The sequence below is a fragment of the Ictidomys tridecemlineatus genome, chromosome 10 (genome assembly GCF_052094955.1).
Source record: "Ictidomys tridecemlineatus isolate mIctTri1 chromosome 10, mIctTri1.hap1, whole genome shotgun sequence".
Classification (NCBI taxonomy): Eukaryota; Metazoa; Chordata; class Mammalia; order Rodentia; family Sciuridae; genus Ictidomys; species Ictidomys tridecemlineatus.
The window spans coordinates 118298390-118322962 of record NC_135486.1 but is presented as its reverse complement, the minus strand read 5'-3'; the positions used below and the strand labels follow the sequence as shown (position 1 = coordinate 118322962).

Sequence of the window (24573 nt, the reverse complement as noted above, 5' to 3'; positions counted from 1 at the left end):
GCAGCACAGTGGTACTGGGCTTAACTCCAGCACTGCACAAAGCCAAGCAAAACGATTCCACAGGAAGTTGGCTGCAGGCTTTAGCTGCTGTGGGCCCAGCTGGGGAGGCAGCCTGGGTGAGAGTATGGGACAGTCCAATTTGCAAGTCAAAAGCCAAATTCCAGCCAACCCCTGGCCCTGGCGTAGCTGTTACCAGTTTGTACCCACCTCCAAGAGGCCAGCAATGGAGGCTTTCTTCTTTGTGGGTCTGGAGTCTGACCCTTGGAGCGTTTTACTGCCAAGCTATACCCCTCAGACCTAGTTTCAGATAGGGTCCCACTGAGTTGCTGGTTTGTGGCCCTGGGGAGGGACCCAGGGCCTGAGGAGGCCTGAGCTGCGCTCCCCCACTCCCAACCCACAAAGGGATTGGACTCCAGAGGAGTGACTCAGGGGTGGGTCAGGTCCTCCAGCCCCTCCCCAACCCACCTGGAATGCGTGCTTGCCTGCCCACCCCCTGGCTCATCCGCCCCTCTTTGGAAGAAGACCAGAAACACCAGCCCAGGGCAGTCTATGCTGAGTACCATGTCCACAGCTTCCACCCCCAGAGTCCTGGTGCCCCGCGCTGTTGTGGGAGGACCTAGGATTTCTTTTACAAGCAGCTACTATTAAAACACACACACACACACCCTAAGCATGGGGGTGGGGTGGGGGAGACTGGCATCATTTCTAGCTTTTAAAAATAACTTCACTAGCTCTGTACCTTACATGACAGTGCGCTCTCCTAAACCTGGATAGTGCCTCCCAAATCTAAAATTGCTAATTTCACAAGCAGCTTTAAAAAAAAAAAGCCAAAAAACTCAAAAAAGTAAAGACAAGCATTAAATATTACGTAAGGTTTTCTTTTATTTAAAAGATCATTCACAAAATACCATATCCATAGATTTACTTTCTGTCATATAGCTGAATGTGTTAAGTGTTTGGAATTCCACTCTTTTCTTACATTTAAAAGTCAACTGGATTGCCCGGAGGGTTAATGAGTTTGCTTTGTTTTTTATCTTTTCCACACTGAGGATGTAAGTAGGTCATCTGAGAGCATCAGGTTGGTACAACCGCACAATGCATGTCTTTCTTAAGGTAAGTACTGTGTTACACAAATGGTTCTTATCTCAGAAGCGGAGAGGATGACAGGCGGAAGGTAAGAGAGAGTTCTGTAAATTGCTGAGACCTGGTCATGGGTACAAGGAGCCAGGATGACAGCTAGCCAGGAACGGCCACCAAAGCACACCACGTGCGCAGGCCCGGCTGCCCCTCGGCCCCCAGCAGTCCTGGCCTCTCTTCCCTAGGGCTCAAGGAGCTAACCAGTGTCCCACCTGCTCACACAGTGGTGTTCAAGCATAAATGCCACTGCCTAATGCCACACCCCCAGAGGAGGGCTGAACACTGTACCCAGGAGCAACAGACTGTCTCACAGATGAGAACACACCCAGACATGTACAGCCAACCAAAGGCGCGGTGGCTCTTGACAGCTCTGCATGTAAGACTTTCAATTCATCAAATGAAACAGTCAAGTGCCGGCCGGGCTCTAGGCCCACTTTCACGGCGAATTCATGGGGGAGTGGGAAGCAGCCTCTGTGTTGCTTGTGCTGGGGAACAGAGACACGAGGGGATGCACAGCACAGACAACAGGGGGACAGGAGGAGCTGCGTTGGCCTGGCCGTGCTGGCCAGCACCACCCTTCAGCCCCATGGCGCCCCCGCCTGGAGGGAGCAGTGCAGCTGAGCTGTCAGCGCTACACCCAGTAGAGCCCAGAGCCTCGAGCACCTGGGGGTGGAGGGAGGACTCTGGACACACCTGGAAGAGCTGCAGCAGAACCCGGGAGCACAGCACTGCCGGTCACGGTCACCGTGTGCCTGCCCGACGCTCACTATTCCTCCCTCCAAGGCTTCCGGAGATGAGCCCATTTGGCCCGGACAGTCCCCCAGGGGGGCGCTGTCAGGGACCCCTCTAAACAGCAGCAGGAAGCAACCTGCAGGGATCGACAGGTGTTTTTCCTTGTTTTAAAACAAGGGTCAATTTTGTCTGCTGATCACAGATCGATACAAACTGAGATGCGACTGGTGGAGCTGCCGCACCTCGGCTGCTTCTGGAAGCCATAGCAACAGAACTCAGCATGCAGGGCAGGAGAAGCACTGAGAAAAACGAAGGGAACGCCTGGAGTCTGGCCAGTGCCAAAGTAAAACGAGGAAGTGAGGGGACAGCGGAGCAGCCCCTTGGCCGAGGCTCCCACACGGCGCTGCGTCACCCCGCGGACCCCGCGTGCTGTAGGGAGAACAAGGAGCAAGGGGGGAGGACAGAGGAGGACAAGGAGGAAAGGACGGGGAGAAGAAGCACCTAACAGGCACTAGAGACAGAGCAAAGCCAAGAATGTACTAAAAACCACTTGTTAACAGCTGACATGCAGTCACAAGCTCTGTGTTTCCGTTGTAAGAAAGGAGGACAATGTCAGGCGCAGGAATGGTGACTGCAGGGCGGCCGGTCCAGGGCCACCAGGCTGTGGTCTTGCTCTAACTCCCCCACACCCCCATTCCCTCCCAACCGTGAGCTCATTCTTGCTCCTTGTGAACGACTTCCTCTCTGGGCCTGGCTCCCCCGAAGATGGCGGAGTTGGGATTGGCTACTTGATTGAGGGGCGTTGCCACTGTCCGAGGTTTGAGCTGGAGTCTCGGTCTCTGTGCTCTTTCCTCTGGGGGAGAGAAGAGGTGGTTTATGCAGAATGGGCTCCATCCCACATCTGGGTGCATGCTCAGCCACCCAGCCCGTCTCCCAAAATTGACAGCCTCTGTATAGAACTGAATACTGTCGCCAGACAGTCTACCGGAGGCAAACACACATTTTAGGACAAAAGGGTGACCCAGGCAACAACTGTGAAGCTGGAGGACAAATTTATGCCGGACAGCTGGTGTGCATGCAGACAGCTCGTCGTACCTTCTGTTGGTTCTCTGAAGTCCATGTTGGATCCACGGAGGGGAGGGCCATCTCTGAAGCGGCTTCCCATCGGAGGACCAGCTCGCCGGTCACCGGGGCGACTGCCTCCCCTGCTTCCTAAGAAGTCATCCCTGAAGCCTGAGGAGAGACAGGACATGAGTGACGTCACACAGCTGCCTCGAGGGCAGGTGTAGAGTGTGCGCGAATAGACTCTGAGTTAATGTCTGATTCACTGGTTTGTCCAGTATTTGAAGATTTTCCAAAATAAAGAATACTGAAAACAAGTACAAATGACAAGTTAAGAGACTTAAAATAAAACAAGACCCAGACTCACAGAGGAGAATAAAATGAGCTCTTTAAATTCTCAGTCTGAAAGAAAAGTAGAAAAATAGCATGAGACTACAGCAGGTCTTGGTCTGGTTTCTAGTTATTTAAATAAGACAAACCCAAAATTTAAAAGCTAAATGCTTTAGGACACAAAAATCATAGGGAAAAGCTACACGAAGACAAAAATACCAAGTCTCTGGGTGATCCGTCCCATTTCCCTATTTCTGCTACAATTTAGTGTGTACTGTTCTAGAAGGAAAGCACCTGTGTGGTAGTAAGGAAAGGCCATCCGAGGAGGCTCCTCACTCCGAGGGGCATTGGAGCCTCTCCCCTGGCGCTTGTCAGTACCCTCCCTTCATACCTGCCTGAGTGAGTAGGGGCTTCCACTCACCCTCAGATGGGCTGCAGTTCACAGTGTTCTAAGGAACTCATTTTTAAGGCCCCTGGGGACCCAGGCATAGTCTACATACGAACAATTCTTGCTATCCAGATTAATTTGCTAGAATTTATGTCTATCCCCAAATCAAACTGGCAGCACTTGGAGGGCATGGTGATACACGCCTGTGATCCCATCGACCAGGGAGGTTGAGGCAGGAGAACCACAAGTTTAAAACCAGCCTCAGCAATTTGGTGAGACCCTGTTTCAAAATAAAGAATAAAGTGGAAGTGGTGATCTTAAGGTTTAAAACAGCCCCAAGCAGTGCAGCACTGCCTAGTGTCCCAGGGACAGGGAGGCCATGACGGGCTTCAGACAGGCCATTCAGGTTTGGGTACCACAGGTGTGACAGAGCTCTGGTGCGAAGAGTGCAGCAATGCTACATGGTCGAGTGCTCTGAACAGAGCACACAGAGACAAGGCTAGGCATTGCCTAGGACGCAGGGACCCAGGCTCAGGGGACCCAACCCTGCACTTATGGAAGGAGTCCTGGTTGTTTCAGTGACCCGGTGGCTTACAGAACACAGCCATCTTAACCAATAAGACCCATCCATCTGCACAGTCCAGTCTTTCTGTTCTTTAAGGGTGGCATGGATTTTAGAAACAGTTTGAGTTATCTAAAATCCAGTTCAGAGACTGAGTTGCACAACGTGAATTTTAACGAAATGTGTGATGAAGACAATTCTAAATAGATTTGAAACAACAGGATCAGGAACAGGGCTGTGGAAAAAACACACTTGGATGCTTATAGTCAAGCGTTCAGGTCTTTATGAAGTTCTTAGGACCATATTATCTGATTAAGCTTCCTCGGAGGCCTGGAGGTGGCACAGTGGCAGAGCAGTTGTCCAGCATGCACAAGGCACTGGGTTCGGATCCCCAGCACTGCAGAAAAACTAAACCAAACCAAAACCCCCAATCCAAGCCTAATCAATATCACATGCTTAACCCCACCCTCCCTCAATTAACCCAACTTTTCCATGTGTGTGTGCAAGTTAAACCCTTTTAATATGAAATTTGAAAATGTGTTGCTCTGCTGGGCATGGTGGCGCACACCTGTAATCCCAGTGGCTGGGAGGCTGAGGCAGGAGGATAGCCATTTCAAAGTCAGCCTCAGCAAAAAACGAGGTGCCAAGCAATTCAGTGAGACCCTGTCTCTAAATAAAATACAAAATAGGTCTAGGGATGGGGCTCAGTGGTTGGGTGCCCGAGTTCAATCCCCAGTACCCCCCCCCAAAAGTGTTGCTTCCAGTGATGGGTTCATACCTACCTCAATGAGGCAAATCAACAGCTACTCTGTCCAGGGGTGTGACAAAGCACAGCAGCGTAACAAAATCAGCATCTACTAATACCAGGCCTCACTTCAAAATCCCTTATGAAAATTACACAGGAAGGAAGGCAAGGCTTGGCCCCAGGAAGCATCTTTAATCAAGTATGCTGATGGATTTCTAGGAAAAACACCATCCATGAAAACCTGGAGTGGTGTCCCTAGCTGAGCACACTGGCCCGTGCTTGGTCCCAGCGGTTGTGTGCCAGTGAGGAGATGCAGGGCTGGGTACACGGGACGCCTGTGCTCTGCACTCCAAGCCCTACACCTATCTTTGCTGTTCTTTTTTGTATTTTTCTGTATTGCTAATTTTCACGTGGCTTTTAGAAAAGTACAAGAGCATATGTCATTTTTTAAAAAAACATAATTCTATTAGAGTAAAAAAGATCTATTTTGCAAGTAAAGTATAAAGCATCAAATTAGCCACGACTCTCTTTAGCACTCCCACCGGGTTTTAGATGTCACAGTGCCAGTGGTGAAGCAGTGGCTCAGACTGTGTCCCTGCCTGGGCATCAGGGCCACACCAAGCTCGCAGGGAAGAGCTAGTCCCCCGAGAGTGCTGGGCCCATGGTGCTGTTTTAGCAGGTCTCGGGGCCACTGACCCTGCGCTGGGCTGGCTCTGAGGAGACTTCTGTTGCGTGCTTCAGTCAGAGACCAGCTTATACATAAAATTACAGACTTACTGGATGATACTGTACTTTTATGAATAAGCTCATTTCTGACTGGCTATACAGGATTTTCAAGAACTAAGTTACTCAACAAACATGTCGTTATCTGTTTAGCTCAAGCAGTGCTGGAAGTGAGTTTCAAAACTTCCCAGACTCAGACGACAGCTGCCCACAGTCCCTCCCCTGCTTTCGACTATTAAGCTCTATGTAGGTGAAGGGAGGCTGGGGTAGGGGCTGGGATTCCCATGCTGCACAGCGGGTTGTGCAGAGTGCACCTCAAGTTTGTGGGAAAGAAAACAGGCCTGCTCTCCTGTCCACCCTCCGCCACTGCGAATGTTCTCACCACATCTGTGTTATAGAACCAGAGGTCAACTTGAAGTCAAGTCCCAGGGAGGGAGGTCACCCTTCCACCAGGCAACGCCCTCCTGAGCTCAGCCACCACTGGCTCCCTAGGCAGGTGGGCATGCTTAGGGCAGATGTCTGCACAAGGGACGGCAGCCCCACGCCCTGTGAGGAAAACATAGACCTCTAGACTCCCTTCCGCCATCTGAAGAGCCACCAGGAACCACAGTTCTGAGGCTTTCTGCCATTTCCAGAACCTCTAACTATGTTATTTCTAGAAGCAACTGTACTCCTCTTCGTGCCATGCACAAACCCAGCGAGGAGCTTCTCCGGGTCAGTGCCTGAGCAGATGAAGACTGCCAATGGCAGAGACCCAGGGCCGTGCCGACCAGGCACAGGTGGGCAAGTGGCAGGGGCACGGGCCTGGCCTGCCCTCCACTTGGGCTCTCAGCTCTGCTCCTAGGGACAGGGCGGCTCACTGCTGCCTGTGTGCCTTTCAGGAAGGTCCTGTCTGTGAAGGGAGCTAGGCCCAGCCACTGTGGGGAGCACAGCAGCAGAGGCTGCTGGGAAGGGGAAGCGTGAGGCTTTAAATACTGATACCGGAATTGAAGTCATCCCGGGAATCCCAGCCACCTCTAGATTCTCGAGAGCCACCCATTCCTGAGGATACACAAAAAAGATAAAGTTGAGGTCGTTTCATTACCTTGCTGCACAAACATGGAAAACTTATCTGGAAGACGTACAACCCCTGAGCTGGGAGGTGCAATGGAACCACTTAAGAGTCCTGCTGCCAACAGAGAACCCCAGGCTCGCAGGAGCCGCTACTCCTGAGACTTGGCGCTCGGTCTTAAAGCTCACGAGGACCTATCAGCCTAGGAGACAGCGTCCTGCGGTCAGGAGCTGCAACTGCTGGGCACACAGCAAGCATCACGTTCAGTCTCAGAAGAACCAATCACCTCTGTCATCTGGTCCACCTTTCCTGAATCCAAAGCCACCTTTATCTTGTTTTCTGCCTTCTGCAATGTCCACACGAAGTGACCGATCACCCAACAGCTAATGATAAGGGGAAAATAGTGTAAGTATCAGCAAGAAGACAAGTCCCCGCTGCTCGCGCGACCCAGGGGACCCAGGGCACTCACTGCGCCGTCGTACGTGAGGGCTTCCTTCAGAGAGTCCACTTCATCGAATTCTACATAGCAGAATCCTGGAAGAGAAAAGAAGCCCTGCCTTCTTCAGGGAATTCTGGACTAGGGATCTGCTATCCCCCCACCGGTACCATTTCCCTCCATCACAATAACCAGTTTTGTGGCATCAAGGTAACAGCAGCTAGGCAGACTCTGAATGAGGGTATTTCATTTCCAAGAAATGGAACCTGGACATTCCTCCCTCTCCATTATATCCTGTCAGTTAGAAAATGCCAACCTAACGGGCACTGAAATGGCAGCCGTGTCTGTGCAGAGATTCCCGGAATGTTCTAATTACAACGGCAAACCATCCTCGGGTCACCGCAGAGCCATTCAACTTCTGGAAGACTTCATTTAATATACTGTAATTGGGATCAGATTTCATAGATTCAAATTAATAATGCATCCCTGGCAACAAAGCTACCTGCTGTTTAAGCCCAAGCACAGGTGACTGACATAACTCTAATACTGCCCCTCCCTGATGTCTGGAGTGTAAATCTGGGCTCAGCACCCCTGGGCCACCCGCTCACACTGCACCTGCACACCTCCCCAGAGAACCCTCACACCGGGAAGGGACGACACTTCCACAGGAGGGCAGAACTTTGAAGGCCGAGCCCAGGTTTCTCCCCTTTGTGGCCTGTGTCAAGAGCATCCTGCCCACACTCAAAGGCTCCCCCCATTTCTCTCCCCCGAGTGGATCCAATACAGAAAGCAATGGAGGAAACCACACCCGGCTCACAGAGGCCATGACAATATTTCGAGACAAACTCCAAGACTCATGCCACGCAGAGTGCGGCTGGGTCCACACACAGTTTTTACCCCAGTCTGAATAACTAGCATGTCTCAGTGGGTAAGCTGGGTGGGACTTACTTTTCCAAGCTCAACTGACAGTTTGATCATATGCTACTCGTGGCTTCCCAAGACCACTCTGACCGATGAGCCCTTTGCTCTTCCTATCCTGCTCCTGATCATAAGTCACACTGCACTTTCCATGATGCACAGTGTGGGCCCAATGTCCTCATACCTGGCACTATGCACTTAGGCTAGGCACACTTCCCTCCAGGAAACCTGGAGAGGCAGGACACATCTCTACACAAACACCTTAGGGAGCTGGTCTGTAGACATCGACTTCATCTAAAACCAGCAGCCCTCCCCAGACATGTGCTTGGACTACCTGCATACACTGCCAGCACCACATTACCTTGAGGGTTTTATAACTGGATTATAGGAAAACGGCCAAGAAACTGAGAGTTAGTCTCCATGGAAAATGTGTTCAAAATCCTCAGATTCAGCTCCCCAGTTCTTTCCTGGGCAGAGATGGGCCTGCTCTCCTGTCAGACAGACCCATCTGGGAGTGAGCCACATACTTCTACAAACTGGATCAAGTGGAAAACAGGTTTTCCACAGTGCAACTGAGGAACTGTGAATTCAAGAGGGATGCTCCCTTCAGCTCCCTGGACCAGGCGAGTGGGGTGTTCTGGTTCACTAACACATCTTCACTGACCACCCCCATTGTAAATAATAAAGACCTCCCAAACTCACCTTTAAATTTGTCTGTGTCTTTGTCTCTGACTAGCCGTACACTCCTTATGCTGAGATCCTTGAAGATAGCATCTATGTCGCCCTGAACTGTATTAAAAGGTAGATTTCCTACATAGGCTGTGTAGGGGGGCTCTGTGGGCAGCTCCTTCTGGCTACGGGAACCATGGCCACCAGAACTGCCGCGGGACCTAGGAGGAGAAACAGACAGGATGAGTCTGCCACGGGCCTGTCCCCAAGGAGCAGGCCAGGCCAGGCCGCCTTCCACTCAGCTAAGCCACGTGCCAGCAGCCTAGACCAATACTCCACTCTAACATGCAATCAGAATTGAACATTTTAGAGAATATTATAAATAGGACTTATCAAAAAGGTGCCTGATTTTGAGGACAGAAACATGGAATATAAATAAATGTGCACTTCTGGATAAGCAGATCCAAACAGTGCATCTTCACAAAACAAGGAGCTTTCCCCCAGTCCCTTGCAATCTGCATCTACAAAATGTTCACATCCTAACATCTGCACCAATGCCCTTCTTCCTGTGACAGCACTAGGAAATACAGAAGCCAACTGTCCAGAGCGAACACTGTGTATCTGGAGGAGGGACTACTGAAGCTGAGGGACAACACTGAGGACACACTATTTCCCTCCACAGCCAGGTGCTGAGTGGCCAGGGCTATCGCCTACTTCTCCAGGTCCTCAAATAACGGTGTCCTGCCAACCCAGTGAACCCCGGCTGGCCCTCAGCAAGTCGCCGATTCTGCAGTGTGCTGGTTGAAACCCCAATTCCTGACACTAGTCTTACCACCTGAGGAGTTGGTCCTTCAACTTCTCAGCTTATTTGCAAAGTTTGTTTCTTAAGATTAACACAGACCTTGAGTGGTCAATGACAAATACATGATGCTTTACATGCTCCCTGGCAGTGCACAGGTGTACTGCAGCGATCACCATTATCACTACTGACTGCGACCCTGCTTGTTATGTGTAATTAAAAAATGAGGTCATTATACATTGTCCAAATCCACAGAAGGTACAAAGCCAAAGTGAGCCCTCGTGTCGACTGTGGGACTTTAGTGATAAGGACACACACTCACAGAAAATGCTCCCACCATGGCAAGATGTGGTGGCAGTGGGGAGCTGTACTCTAGGGGCAGGGGCACACAGGAACTCCATTTTCTGTGAACCAAAAAGTGCTCTAGAGATAAAGTCTATTTGAATAAACAGAAGCTTTTCACATTGAAGAACATCAGGTAGTAAACGCTAAGAAACCACAATTAGAAACCCTGACCCTAACCACCAACACAGCAACCAACCGGGGAGGGCTCCTTGGGGACACCAAACAGTAAAATGGCTTGGGGAAAACAAGACACTCACATGACCTCCAGCCACTAGCCCATACAGTGCTACTAATTTGAGGCGGGGATAGGGGGTCCTTCACAAATGGAAGCATCAGTCGCATCAGTCATCACCACAATTGAGTATCATCACTGGTGGGATAAACATCACTTGCTCCGTATTCTGGCACGGATCTTCAAATGTGTCAGTAACAAAGGACAAAAAAGGCAGAGGGCTGAATGACACATGACAGCTACTGCTATGTGTGGGCTTTGGGTCCTGATACACAGAGCCATGAATGAAAGCAGGCAGAGAAACTTGCAGGAGGTCTGCTCCTTAGGAGTGATAATGGCGCTGCCTCCGGCCAGTGACCCTGCTTGAGAGAGGCTCAGTGGCCAGCAGGCAAGTGTCAAGACAGCCAGAATCCACTTTCACAAGTGTGTATGCCTCACGTGCACTAATGAGGCTCGAGTGGTGAGATGCCAGCTGATGACCCCTGCCAATGTCCGCTCTATCACTTTCTCAGCCTTACTACAGACTCAAAAGCATTCAAAACTTGGGAAACTCCAGAGGGGGAAATTAAAAGTTTTTTTTTGGGCAGGGGTTGGGACTCAGTGGTAGAGTGCTTGCCTAGCACGGGTGAGACTCGGGAATGTTTCACAGAACATCTTAAAATTTAAAAAAAAAAATTTTTTTCAAGAAACATTTAAAACAAGAAGGAGTTCCTTCCCAACAGAAGATCAATACCAGTCTTGGAAAGCAACTTTATCTTTTATCCACATGCTACTAGAAATACCAGGAAGGAAATTCTACATCTTTAATAAGATAAAGTCAAGATATCTCCGGCCTATCCTGGTGGTGCACACTTATAAGCCAAGCAACTCAGGAGGCTGAGGCAGGAGGAGCGCAAGTTCAAGGCCAGCTTCAGCAACTTAGCAAGGTCCTAAGCAAAAATCCAAAGTTTAATTCCCAATGCTACCAAAGAACAAAACAGAACTGGACAATGACTATAAGACAAGGCACAAACATCTGAAATATGGTCCCAGTGGAGGATGAGTACTAATAAAAACACTTTTGAGTTTATTTATTCAACACTTATTAAATATCCAAAAAGAAAATATTCTCTTGGACTTAAGCAGTTCACAACTGATTAGCACATAAAAAACATTTATAACCACACAGGTACTCACACAGGCATGTGTGTATGCAGGAGTCACCCCTTAACTGTGGGGGTTATGTTCCAGGAGTGCCTGTGAATGCCTGAAAAAAGTTAGAACAAAACCCAATACACACACCTTCCTCCCACACACCCCTGTGACACAGCTCAACTTGTAGGTGAGGCACCCCGAAATTATCCCCCACCACTAGGCCAACTGTAACAACATACCACAATAAAGCCACGTCAATGTGGTCTTTTTCTCCACTGTCTTCCGGCACTGCCCCTTGTTTTTCCTGGGGATGTGAGCTGGTACATTGTCTATGTGGGGAGGTGACACAGGCACCAAGAAACAGCGGTGGACTGCTGACCTTGTGACGACATGTCAGGAGGATGGTATAACCATGATGCTGTGGTGTGGGCGGCATGTGCAGCAACTGTGCTGGGCGGGGGATGACTCATGTCCAGGGCAGCATCTCAGAACAGCCCGCAATTTAAAGCACCATGTATTTCTGAAATTTCTGATTTAATATTTTCAGACTATAACAAATCGTGGGAAACAAAATTGCAGGTGAAGGGGTGCTCCTGGATATAGATATGCAAAAGGCTACAAAGGTTTAAGGTCTATAGAGATGATAAAATTGCTACGGGGCAGAGGGGCTGGGGCCCACAGGAGCCACTCCAGAGACATCTCAGCAGTGCCTATGTCTGGGGGAGATGGAAACCTGGCGCAGGGAGGACTGCTGGAGGGCACATGAAACGTTCGCAGTGAGACCCCCTCGGAGGGTGGACATAGGCCAGGAAGGCCAGGTCAGACTTGACCACTGCCTGGGTGAAGAATGCCACCAGAACAAATGCAGCACCCACACACAGACAGCAGGAGGCTGCGGGCCGAGTAGAGGCAGGCAGTGTTGAAGAGCTATCCGAACATCAGGGGGACATCTTGAAGCTCCTAAATGGTGACGTGAGTCTCTGGAACACATCAACCAAGCCACCACCACCACAATCAAGTCACCCTAGCCTCATCAAACTGCCAGTGGCAGTTTTTCTCTAAGTCCCAAAGTAGTCCCAATTGTCACCTGCTTGATACAGCCAGCTCCCCAGGGCATCAGTCAGGCCCAGCTCTCATCTGTGAGAAGCCAGGGCCTCGGGGTTGGCACTGCCTGGGCAGGGTTTACCCTTGCTGACTATGAAGCACCTGCCCTGTGCCAGCACTCCAGACAGACGAGGCCAGCAGACCCCACAGAGCAAGGTGAGCACGATGGAAGGCCAGGAAACTCAGAGCTGCCTCAGACCCAAGACTCAAGTTGGCAGGGAGGGGATGTGACCTAGGTGCCCAGCAAGTCCTTAGGGTACACAGCCCAAAGGAGGAACAGCCTCACTTGGCACACTGTGGGCTCTGGGTAGGGTCTCCACCAAATCACTTCTATGCCTCAGTTTTCTTGTCTGTTATTTTATGAATACTTCAAATCTTTTTTTTTTCTTTTCTTTTTTTTTTTTAAAAGAGAGATTGAGAGAGAGGGGGGCACAGAGAGAGAGAGAGAATTTTAACATTCATTCATTTTTTCTTAATTCTCGGCGGACACAACATCATTGTTGGTATGTGGTGCTGCTGGGGATCGAACCCGGGCCGCACGCATACTAGGCGAGCGCGCTACCGCTTGAGCCACATCCCCAGCCCCATTCAAATCTTAATTTTATAAAGTTTAATTGACCAAAAATTACATCATAAATATTGTGTGCTATATAAAAGCCAATAACAATTCTAAAGCGTTCACAGGCAGCCTGAACATGCTTGAAGCTCCAGTCTGAGCAGAGGCCCGTGGAGGGGCAGGGCAAATAGAAAACACCAGTAAGGTACAGATCCCAGCCAAACCCACACTGCCCCGTTCAAAACCCATGCCCAGGCTCTACCTGCTGCCACAGGCACTGTGATCATTGCTATTTCTTTCTTTTTTCCCTTTCCCTTTGTTTTTGGTACTGGGGACTGAACCTTGGGGCACTTAACCAATGAGCCACATTCCTAGCCCTTCTCCCACTTTTTTTTTGCTTGAGTTGGCTTCAAACTTGCCATCCTCCTACGTCAGTCACCTTGGCTGCTCGGATTATAGTATGCGACAAGGTGCCCTGCTCACTGCTGTTTCTTATGCCCCTTGGGGACAGTTTGTTGATCAATGATACAATGTTAGTAGCAAGTTATACCCTCAGTAACTCAGGAAATCCAACCTTCATTTATCCAAACTCACATTGACCAAAATGGCTACGAAGGGGAGAGTAGAGGGTACCGCCAGCCCACACCCAAGTGCAGTTCCTGAGGGAGCCGAATGCATGGGCCAGGCATCTGCACAGAAGAAACCACACTCCCACAAAGGACTGCAGAGTGCAGGTGACAGCAGTGGGCACAGGCGCTCCAGAGTGGAGGAGATGGAGTTGGAACACACGGCCACCAAACAGCAGCAGGCACCTGGACGCACATCCACAACAGAGTGGAGGGTACCAGATGTAAAGGGAAAAGGAGATCAGAGGGAGGCAGCTACAGGAGACCAGTGAGAGAGAAGCGGAGGCTGTGGGCCACCGCTGGGCCCAGCAAGCAGAGGAAGTGGAAAATCAGGTGCGCCAACTTCCACACCGCAACACAGTGAGAACAGAAGGGTCTCGCCAAGTTACTTCTGGGAAAGCACTTTATAAAGCTTTCTAGGTGCCCTGTAAACCGCAAGAATTTCAGCCCTGCTGTCCCCCCCCGCCGCCCCTGTGCTGGGGACTGGACTCTGGGGCACTCTATCCCTGAGTTATATCCCCAGACCTTTCTATTTTGAGACAGTCTCACTAAATTGCTGAGGCTGGCCTTGAACTTGTAACCTCCTGCCTCAGCCTGAGTCACTGAGATGACAGGTGTGTACCACCATACCCTGCTGTCACTCTCAAACACTAAAATGAAAATGCCAAGAGACCAGATGGGAGAAGAGTCACCACCTCTGTGTATCTGGAAAAGGACAGCTCGCCCGCTACACCTACAAGTGGTCAGTGAGAGCTTCACTAGGGCTTACCCTCTGGTCTTCCATGGCCAGCGCTCAGAGTGGAAGTCTGGCAGGGGGCACGATGCTGGAGCCGACATGTACTCGGTCAGACTGCACTCATTATTGGTGATGCTGGGAACTGAACCAGGGGTGCTGGGCCTCTGAGCTGCATTGATTTTAATTTTTATTTCAGTCTTACTAAGTTTCCCAGGCTGGCCTCCTACCTCAGCCTCAAAAGTCACTGGGATAACAGTGCACCACCGAGCCCAGGGGCAAGACTGCCTTTGTAAGAGCAAAACTCAAGCAAGCAACAAATCTCAATATAGGCTTTAAAAAGGTGAGAGAGAGGGAAGGAGGAAGGAAGAAGAAAAGCAGAGGACAGTCAAAACGTGCGACTACAGGATTTTGGACAATTAAAAAACAAGGCCAAACTCCTACCAGTTAAACCCCCATTATACAGCAAACAACTTATTCTACATACTATTACCATTTACCTTAGTATGGCACACTGGTCACACCATCAAAATAATAGTGATAATTATTATTAACTAAAATTTAATTCATTCAGATATCCTTAATTTTTACCTAATTTCCCCCCCCCTTTTCCAATTTCATCCAGAATGGTCTTTAAACTGCCTAATGCCATTTAAAGGTAGATTTTTGGCTGGGTGTAGTGGCACAATGCATGCCTGTAATCCCAGCGGCTGGGAGGCTGAGGCGGGAGGATTACAGGTTCAAAGTCAGCCTCAGGCCTGAAGCAACTTAGTGAGACCCTGGCTCTTAAAAAAAAAAAAAAAACAAACACCCCTGGGTTTAAAAAAAAAAGGTATATTTTTTCAGCCAGGCACAGTGGCAAATGTCTAATACCAGAGACTTGGGAGGCTGACATAGGAGGATTGCCAAGTTCATGGCTGGTCTGGGCAGCTTAGCAAGACCTTGTCTCAAAACAAACAAACAAAAAATCAAAACAAGGGGCCGGGATTGTGGCTCAGTGGTACCACAATCCTGGCCCCTTGTTTTGATTTTTGTTTGTTTGCCTGGCATGCGTGGGGCACTTGACACTGGGTTTGTTCCCTGGCACCACACATAAAAACGAATAAAATAAAGGTATAAACAAACAAAAAAAATCTAGATAGTAATTTCTCCCCTAGTAGATGGCCCCTGGCTAAGAATAAGCATTCTCCAAGGCCTTCCATCAGCCTTCAAAATTAAATCCTGTTATCTTGATAACTGGGATTAACTACAGGCTGGAGCCTCTGAAGGATTCTGGAAAGCACAAAGGGCCAGGTAGTGCCCACAGTGAATTTCTCCATGGTCCTTATACTCCAGAACTTTGCTCTTTGGAACTCAGTGAATGTGATCTCAATAACCCAACCACATCTATAAGATGCACAAAGCTGTGGGGGAAACCAAGCAGTTCTAACCAGCGGAACGTTGCCGCTCCCCACTGCTCACTGCTGCCTCCAGTGCCTTACCATGATGAGTACTTTCCAGGAAAGGAAGGAACAAAAGGTCAGAGAACTACAAGCTACTTCAGGATTGAAAATTACTTGGGTCCCTCACGGGTATTCTCATTTGGAAGAAAAAAATAAAACCCAGAAGAGGGTTACGTGCACTTACACCACATTGCCAATTGGTAATTTAAATCCATGTTTCTCAAAAAATTTTGACACCAACATCATGACTTAACAAATGCATGTGTATATAAATGTATGTATGTTAACTAAACCAAAAAAGTAATGGTAATGTCTAATAATCCTAACTTTTATTATAAAGCACTATATTTTCTAATCTATTTCTTTAACAAACAAAACCAAATGACCCACTCAATCACCTTATGTACAGGACACAAAGCAGTTTGAAGGCCTTGATCTGGATGGACAGTGAACACAGGAGACTTCTGATTTGAGAGGCGGAGGTCCTAAGCAACTTAGCAAGACCCTGTCTCAAAATAAAAAGTAAAAAGAAAGGGCTGGGGATGTGGCTAATGGCTAAGAGCCCCTAGGTTCAATCCCAAGTACCCCCTCAAAAGGCAAGTGTAGCTAGGTACAGTGGTGCATACTTGTAATCCCAGCAGTTCAAGAGGCTGAAGCAGGAGGACCACAAATTCAAGGCCAGTCTGAGCAACTTAGCAAAAGGCCTGTCTCAATGTAAAAAATAAGGGCTGGAAATGTATCATGGTAGAGTGACTCTAGGTTCAATCCTCAGTACTGGAGAAAAAACACATTAGGTAATGGCCATGGGTGGGAGGGAGTTTTCCATATGCTAGTAGTTTCTACCTTTGTTTATATATGAAAATGTTCAGTTATTTTACATGTTGGGGAAATAATCAACTAAAAACTTTCAGCCTAATCCAGATCTCACTAATGTCCCTCTATTTAATGCAAGTAACAATTCTCTCTCGCTCGCTCTATTTTGGCAGTGCTGGCAATTGAACCCAGGGACTTGCACAGGCTAACCATGCATTCAACTGCTGAGCATCACCTCCAAGCCAACTAGCAATTCTATTTGCAGTCTCTAAAAAAGCATTGAGATGTAATTCTTTTGCTCTAAAATCTGCCTCCATAGCAATGGTTTTCTTTTTAAATACTTAAAAAAATATTTTATGTTATACATGAACACATTAATATCTTTGTTTATTTTTATGTGGTGCTGAGAATGGATCCCAGTGCCTCATACATGCAAGGCAAGCGCTCTGCCACCTAGCCACAACCACAGCCCTAGTTTTCTTATACTTACAGCCAGACTTTTGCTAAATGTTAAATTTGCTAGATGTTAAAAGCTGCTAAGACTTCAGTTTTTTTTTTTGGATGGGGGGATTGAACCCCAGGGTGCTTAACCACTGAGTCACATCCCCAGCCCTTTTCTGTATTAGAGACAGGGTCTCACCGAGTTGCTTAGCACCTTGCTAAGTCGTTGAGGCTGGCTTTTAACTTACCATCCTCCTGCCTCAGTCTCCCAAGCCGCTGGGATTATAGCTTTGTGCCATGGAGCCAGTTTAAGAAGACTTCTCAGTTAAAAGGTTGTTTTCTACTGAGCTGCTGAGCCTTTCCTTGTTGGATGACCTTTCCAGACCCATGCCATGCTACAGGCTCTGGTTTTCTAATGTCTTAAGATGCTTCCCACACTGGGCATGCATGGCCATTAGAATTTGGGCAGACTTCTTGAAAATAGTCTGTAACCTTCAGGAAAAAAACAACACTATTGGTTGAAGTCAAAATTCAAGCTTTCAAGCAAAAAATATAATTTTATACTTCCTGTAATTGGCTCCATAGCCTTCCCTGTTCAAAGGCTTTCCTGAGGAACTGAAGAGTGATGCTAATTAATAAGCGTGTTTTTTGATACTGTATAATGAAATGTGTCAACATTTGGAAGATCTGCAGAACTCAGCCAAACTACAGTTTCCAAATCTTAAATGGATGTTACAAAAGCACACACACATTGCCTCTCTATTCAAAGCACAAGACAGAAGGATAGATTTTCGTGTAACAGTATGAAAAGTTTATTGAGGTTTCAGATTTCACACTGCAACAACCTTCACAAAAACCAGCACTTGAGTTTTGGTGTAGTATCAAATAGGAATATCAAAAGGTATTACAATACTCCCACCTTTCCCAACTCCATCTGTTTGAGGTAAGCTATTCATCCTTCTTGTATCAACCCAGGTAACACAAGGATGGAGACAAAAGCAGATGTGAGAAGCCAGCTGTCTCCTCTAGACTAAGTGGGATCATTAAAAGGCCCCTAGATGTGATCAGCTCCACATGAATCACAGAACAGTTTGCAAAGGGAGACTTTTAGTCTCCATCTACGCTGGTCCTCCTCAACCAGAGGCACCATGTTGTCAAGGGACTATCAGGACAACTCACCTAGAGGTCCTGATGAAGATGGATATTTTTAAAAATCATGACATGGAGAAAATTTCTAAAAACCAAGTACAGGCAACTTAATGGAATAAACAGAGGTAATGTGTCCATCTGCAATTAAAAAAAATATATATATAATTTAAAAAAAAAAAATCAAGCAAGTACTCACTCTGAGGCCACAGAGTGCAAAGGCAGGGAGCGCTGCCCCCAGACCCTAAGTGAGCTGGGTGCTGGAGCCTGATCTTGGCCATCTGACACTCATTCAAACACTCTGCTTTGTATGTTCCAAGCTCCTGGGAACACTCCTTGAAATTGTGAAATCTTCCCAGAACAGTAAGGTGAATAATTTCATAACATACAAAGTTTCTAGAAACCACAGAAGCATTTATATGACAATTATTTATAACCACTAAGTACTCATTTAAAATACTGAGTTACTCTGGTCATAAAGAAAATGTTTTATGCCTTTAAAAAGAGCTTCTCTTACCTGGCTTTAGAAATATTGCCAGGAAAATAAAAGCTCCTTTCAGTCAAGATAACTTTTCTCACTCCTACTTACCCAAAGAGCAGAGAAACACCATTAAAAAACCGAGAAATCAGCAAGGCTCCAGGTTTAGTCACCAGTACCACAAAACAAAGTGAGAAAACCAAGGCTACCAACTGTGTAGCACCTTCAATGCACCAGACCCCACAGCCCCGCACCAAGTCTCCACCTCATGGGGGAAAACAAGGCTGGGATCAGGGCAGGAGCGAGCTCCTGCACATGCGGCCTGCACATGCTACACCAGGGCTTTGCCAGAGTAGACTTACAGAGTGCTCCTGATGAAACCCCTATTTCTGGTGGCACTTTTCAGAGAGGATAAGGGTTTGCAATGGAGCAACGGGACATGTCCCATTGGAGGCACCATGGAGCAATGGGTGAAGGATGACAGCAAACCTAACAACTTGACATGACAGTAAACAGGAATTAAGAATGAGCCTTTCCACTCTTCCTTCTTGATCTTTTTAGTTCCCTTCCTTCCAGTCCCGTGTCATCTGAGGTCTCCTGTATCACTCTCAGTCAGTTTAACGCACTCTCCTTCCTCTAATATGGCTTTGTGCTTGGCTCTGTCACAGGCCTGCACACAGCTCAGGGACTTGGTAGTGAACAAAATGGGTGGAATTCAAGTGTTCATGGAAGGGACATCCAGGAGGAGGGGATGACAACACAGACACACAATACACTAAACAAACAAAACAGCTGTGCCAGGTGCCACAGCGGTGCATGCCTGTGATGCAGCCACTCAGGAGGCTGAACCAGGAGGATCAAGTTCATGTCCAGCCTCAGCCACTCAGCGAGACCATGCCTTCAAAAAAAAAAAAGGGGGGGGGGGTCTGGGTCAGTGGTAGAACATCCCAGGTTCAGTCCCTACTGCCAACAAAACCCAACAGACCACAAGAATGAAATCCTAATTAGAATAAGGTATGCTCCATATATGTTTAATGTCATGATACACTCTACTGTCATGTATATCTAAAAAGAACAATTTTTTTAAAATATATCAAATTTTAAAAATTATTATAAGAGTAGGGGAAGAGAAAGTTTTTTTTTAAAAATTAGTTGTTGATGGGCCTTTACTTTATTTCTTTGTGTGTGTATGTGGTACTACGAATCGAACCTAGTGCTTCATCTATGCTAGGCAAGTGCTCTGCCACTGAGCCCAAGCCCGAGCCCCAGCCCCACTTTTGATTTTTGATTAAAAAAAAAAAATGCCAATCACTCATTCAAACACTTGATAAACATCTCCTATGTTTCAGGCAGAGGACAGAATAGGGGACAAGCCAAGTTTCTATATGCATGGTATACAATAGTGTCTAGTAGGTCAAACAGTAAACAAATTATTAAAAAAAAAAAAAAAAAACAAACCCACCCAGCTGGAGGTAAAGCTCAGTGGCAAAATGCCTGCTTAAAGATCCTGTGTTTGGGCCCCACCCCTCAAACAGGCAGCATCAGTGGAAATAACAATAGTTTTTACATGCTGCTTTCCTTCCCATTTTAAGTCTTAAAATATACTTAGAGACAGAAAGTAGAATAGTGGCTGTGAGAGCCTTAGGGAAGGGGAAGTGGGGAATTACTGTTTATGGGTACAGGGTTTTAGCTTTACCAGGTGAAGTCAGGAAGATGGAGGGCGGGGCAGGCACACTGCATTGTGAATCAATTTAATACTACTGAACTGTACACCTAAAATGTTTGAAATGTTAATTTTATGCTATGTATATTTTACCACAATAAAAAAAACTTAGAACTGGGGATGAAGCTCAGTGGTAGAGTGCTTGCCTAGCATGCGCAATCTCTCCCGGGCTCCCCCCACCACAAAAAATTTACTTAATGGTTAGAGGGCTGGGGACACGCTCAGTGGTAAAGTGTTTACAGAACAAGGAGCATGTACAAGGCCCTGGGTTCAGTGCCCATTTTGGGGGAGAGGTGTCAGATGGCCAAGATCAGGCTCCAGCACCCAGCTCACCTAGGGTTTGGGGGCAGCGCTCCCTGCCTTTGCACGCTGTGGCCTCAGAGTGAGTGCTTGCTTGATTTAAAAAAAAATTTTTTTTTTTAGTTGCAGATGGGAACAATACCTTTATTTATTTATTTTTATGCGGTGCTGAAGATTGAACCCACTGCCTCACATGTGCTAGGCACCCTTGCTTGATTTTTGAAAGGGCTTAATGAGGGGCTGGGGATATGGCTCAAGTGGTAGCGCGCTCGCCTGGTGTGCGGCCCGGGTTCGATCCTCAGCACCACATACCAACAAAGATGTTGTGTCCGCCAACTAAAAAATAAATATTAAAAATTCTCTCTCTCTCTCTCTTAAAAAAAAAAAAAAAAAAGAAAGGGCTTAATGACCCATAATGTCCAATACTTCCATTAAGTTAGCTGTACTTGTTTTTTTTTTTTTTTAATTTTCTCCACCGACATGATTTCTAAAAATACCCTTCTTCACCAGGACCTCTAGGTAAGTTGTCCTGATAGTCCCTCAACTTAAAAGGCTAGAATTCAGCGGGCATGGTAGGGCATGCCTGAAATCCCAGCGTCTCAGGAGGCGCTAAGCAACTCAGTGAGACTGTCTCTAAATAAAATACAAAATCGGGCTGGGGTATGGCTCAGTGGTGCCCCTGAGTTCAATCCCCAGTACTAAAAGGCTAGAATTCTAGCTGCCTAACTGAAACCTCAAATAAATATTTTTTTGGAGACAGAGGCAAGGTTTTACTATGTTCACCACATTGGTTTTGAACTCCTAGGTTCCAGCAATCCTCCTACCTCAGTATGAGTATCTGGGACTAAGGGTATGTGCTACCACATTCAACTTCAAGAAAACTTGAATTTGTATCTTTACCACATTTTAGCAGGTACATCCTCATTTCTTGCTACCTCTGGGTTTCAACCTTTGCTTCAGGATTGATGGTGTTCAGTTAAGTGCTCATAAGACTTTGTTGACATTTGGAATGTAAAAATCAGTATTTCTCTGTACTTTTATCAATGGCAAGTGAAAACTGGAACCTCACAAAGATAATTTAGCAAAGTGCAAAACAACGTCCATTCAAGATCTGGTACAATTCACTCTTGATAACTTGGCATTTTGTTTTTTTGATTTGCTCGTTGAACAACAATGCTGTCTCTGGTTCTCTCTTTGGCTGCTGAAGACATGTCTGTTGAGGCTTGGGGTAAAAAGCAGTCCTCAATATCACCTCCCTACAACTGCACTGGCTATCAAACACAATGCAAAGCAAGCTTACGTGAGGGCTGGGGTTGTGGCTCAGTGGTAGAGCACTTCCTGGCATGGATGAGGTACTGGTCAATCCCCAGCATCAGACAAAAATAAAACAAAATAAAGGCGTTGTGTCCATCTACAACAAACAAACACCAAGCTTATATGGACCACCTAACTCAAAACCAGGATTTCAGATCATAACTATTCATTGCAAGCCTGCTATTCCTTTTACCTGTGATCTAAGCGATTTAGAGCAGAGATGTATTATTATTCAATCTAAGGTGTTTTTGAGCTAAGGTATAGGATAGCTTACATAAGGACCAATACATGACTGGTTTTCCAGTAGGTGATAAACTTCTATCATGCCTAGCACTGTACCAACACGGGATGTTTGTTGGTATGAATATAACTCAAATAACAACTCAGAGGACCATTGAAGAATATGTGGTCAAGTATGCTGCTAAATTTCAGAGAATAACTAGAAGTCTGCTCATGCATAAAATGGGCACACAAACCCAACAACAGGTTTTAAAAACTACTTTTAAGAAACTCAGCCAAGGCCAGGCATGGTGGTGTATGCCTGTAATCCCAGCAATCATGAGGCTGAGGGAGGAAGATCCAAAGTTCCAGGCCAGCCTGGGCAACTCATTGAGGCCCCAAGCCAACTTAACAAAATCCCGTTTCAAAATAAAAAATAAAAAATGGCTCAATGGTTGAGCACCTCTGGGTTCAACCCCAGTACCACCCTACCCACAAAAGAAACTAAGCAAAACTTCCAATGGACTTTTACATCACTATGAAGTCAAGTGAACAATTCCAAGGTCAGACACAGCAGACACAGATGTAGTAAAAGACTTTCCAGTAGAAAGCTTACAAGATGCATGGCACTTTCTAGAGTGGCTCATTTCAGCTTTAGGAGCACAGGTGGGTAAATAGCTGCCATTTTCACATGGCTGCTGGTATTGGAAATTAAACGCTTCTTAATAAAATTCATTTTGATCACTTTCTAATTTGGGTTGTTCAAGTCTCCTCCAACTGTCAAAGTGTGACATGCCTTCATCTTGAACACCTCACTGTCACCAAAGAGCTAGCATATCTAACAAAGGCATATTTTAAATAAATAAATCTCTAGGCTCAGTATAATATGACCAGCTAATGTGGTCCCAATTCATCTAAAACTTCCTTGGACCTGCCTTAAATTGAACTACTCTTTTTTCTTGGAACTTCTGGATGTCTTTTGAAACTAGAAAAAAGACCTCGCTATTAAAATTTCAAGACGACCAAAGTCCAAATTTAATGTCTAGAAAACTACCCCAAAGGCGCTAATTTTACACGTCATCCAACATTTATTTCATTTTTATTAGCAAATAAAATATTCTTTGAAATGCAGGTGGCTCCACACCTATCCCAGCTTCCATGCTTGAGTGTCACCACACTGGGTTCACTCCCGCACCCAAACAAGCCTTTGTTTGAGCCATTCCCAAACCAAGGTATTAAAAGTGATCATTCTTCACCAAACAAAGATACTTTCTGGACAGCAACCTGGGAGACCAGACACCTCAGTAGGTACTATTGTGGTGCTATTCTGGGAAAGTAATCCTTTCTGTAAAAGGACACAAAGACCAAGTGTGTCCTTGACCAACAGCAAGGTGTTTACAGCCTATCTTCTAAATTCTGTATGCGGTAATTTGAAATTAAAAAAAAAAACAAAACAGGGTGATTTCCTTGAATTAAACACCATGAGCTTTCTATTCACCAAACATTTTCCTTTCAACGACGGCGCCTCAATTAAATGTAGCCTTCTGCATTGGACCAGAATCGTAACGAGGGTACATGCGATTCTGTCTCCAGGTCAGAACGAGAAAACTAGGGAGAAATAAAAATTTCCACCAGCAAGCACGTGGCAGCTGTCAATACGGCGCTCCGGTCCGAAAATCGCCGACACAGACACCGCTGTGATGCACTTGTTTTCGTTGGTCTCCCTCCTCGGGCCGCCCGCCGCGAAGCGACCCCCGTGCTGCCCCTGGGGGCATCGCCCCTCTCGCGGCCTCCGACCTCCCCGAGCCTGCTGGCCTCCTCTGCAAGGGCCGGGGCCCCGCCGGCGGGCGGAACGAGCCCGGGAGGGCGGCCGAACCGGGCAGGCCGCGGCCCGCACCCGCGCTGCAGCCGAGCCCCGCGCCCGTCCTCCGGCGGGGGATGGGGCTGCGAGCGGTACTCGGGCCCGGGCTCAGCGTCGCTGCGGCCGGCAGTGGGGCCTGAGCACCGACCGCACCAGCGCCGGGGCAGCAGGAGGGCGCTGCCCCGCGAGCAAGACCCCGGCGCCAACCGCCGCGCCCCGACCCCGAGCGCGCCATTTCCAGGCCCCGGCCCTCCGGGCGCTGCTCCAGGCCTCCGCGGGCCCGCTCGGCCGCGGCCTCCCGCCGGCCCAGGCGAGCGCAGCGAGACCACTGCCCCGGGACCCCCGACGCGGCCCGGCCCCCGCGCCCGGCAACACCAGCGCACGCCCGCCTTACCCTCTGCCGCCGCCGAAGCTGCTGTAGGCCCGATCGTCGTAGGTATCGAAGTCCGCCATTTGCCGTCTCCGCTCCGAGAGGAACCAGGGTGAGCGAGGAAGGACCCCGCAATATAACTCCCCCCGCCCCGCCGCCGGGGCTGTCCGCTGCACCGCCTGAT

At 47.8% G+C, this 24573-nt stretch overlaps 1 protein-coding gene across 2 annotated transcripts; it reads right to left on the bottom strand.

Moving 5' to 3' along the window:
- Positions 1-862: 862 nt before the first annotated feature.
- Positions 863-24572, bottom strand: Eif4h (eukaryotic translation initiation factor 4H). Of its 2 annotated transcripts, XM_078023916.1 has the most exons (7): positions 24414-24572; positions 8787-8974; positions 7200-7264; positions 7017-7113; positions 6661-6720; positions 2965-3102; positions 863-2722 (listed from the first exon to the last, which is right to left on the bottom strand). In XM_078023916.1, the coding sequence occupies exons 1-7, from the start codon at positions 24470-24472 to the stop codon at positions 2583-2585; spliced, it is 747 nt and encodes a 248-aa protein (XP_077880042.1). In that variant the 5' UTR covers positions 24473-24572; the 3' UTR covers positions 863-2582. The 2 variants fall into 2 exon arrangements, with proteins under 2 accessions (XP_077880042.1, XP_077880044.1); XM_078023918.1 differs by lacking the exon at positions 6661-6720.
- Position 24573: the final 1 nt, after the last annotated feature.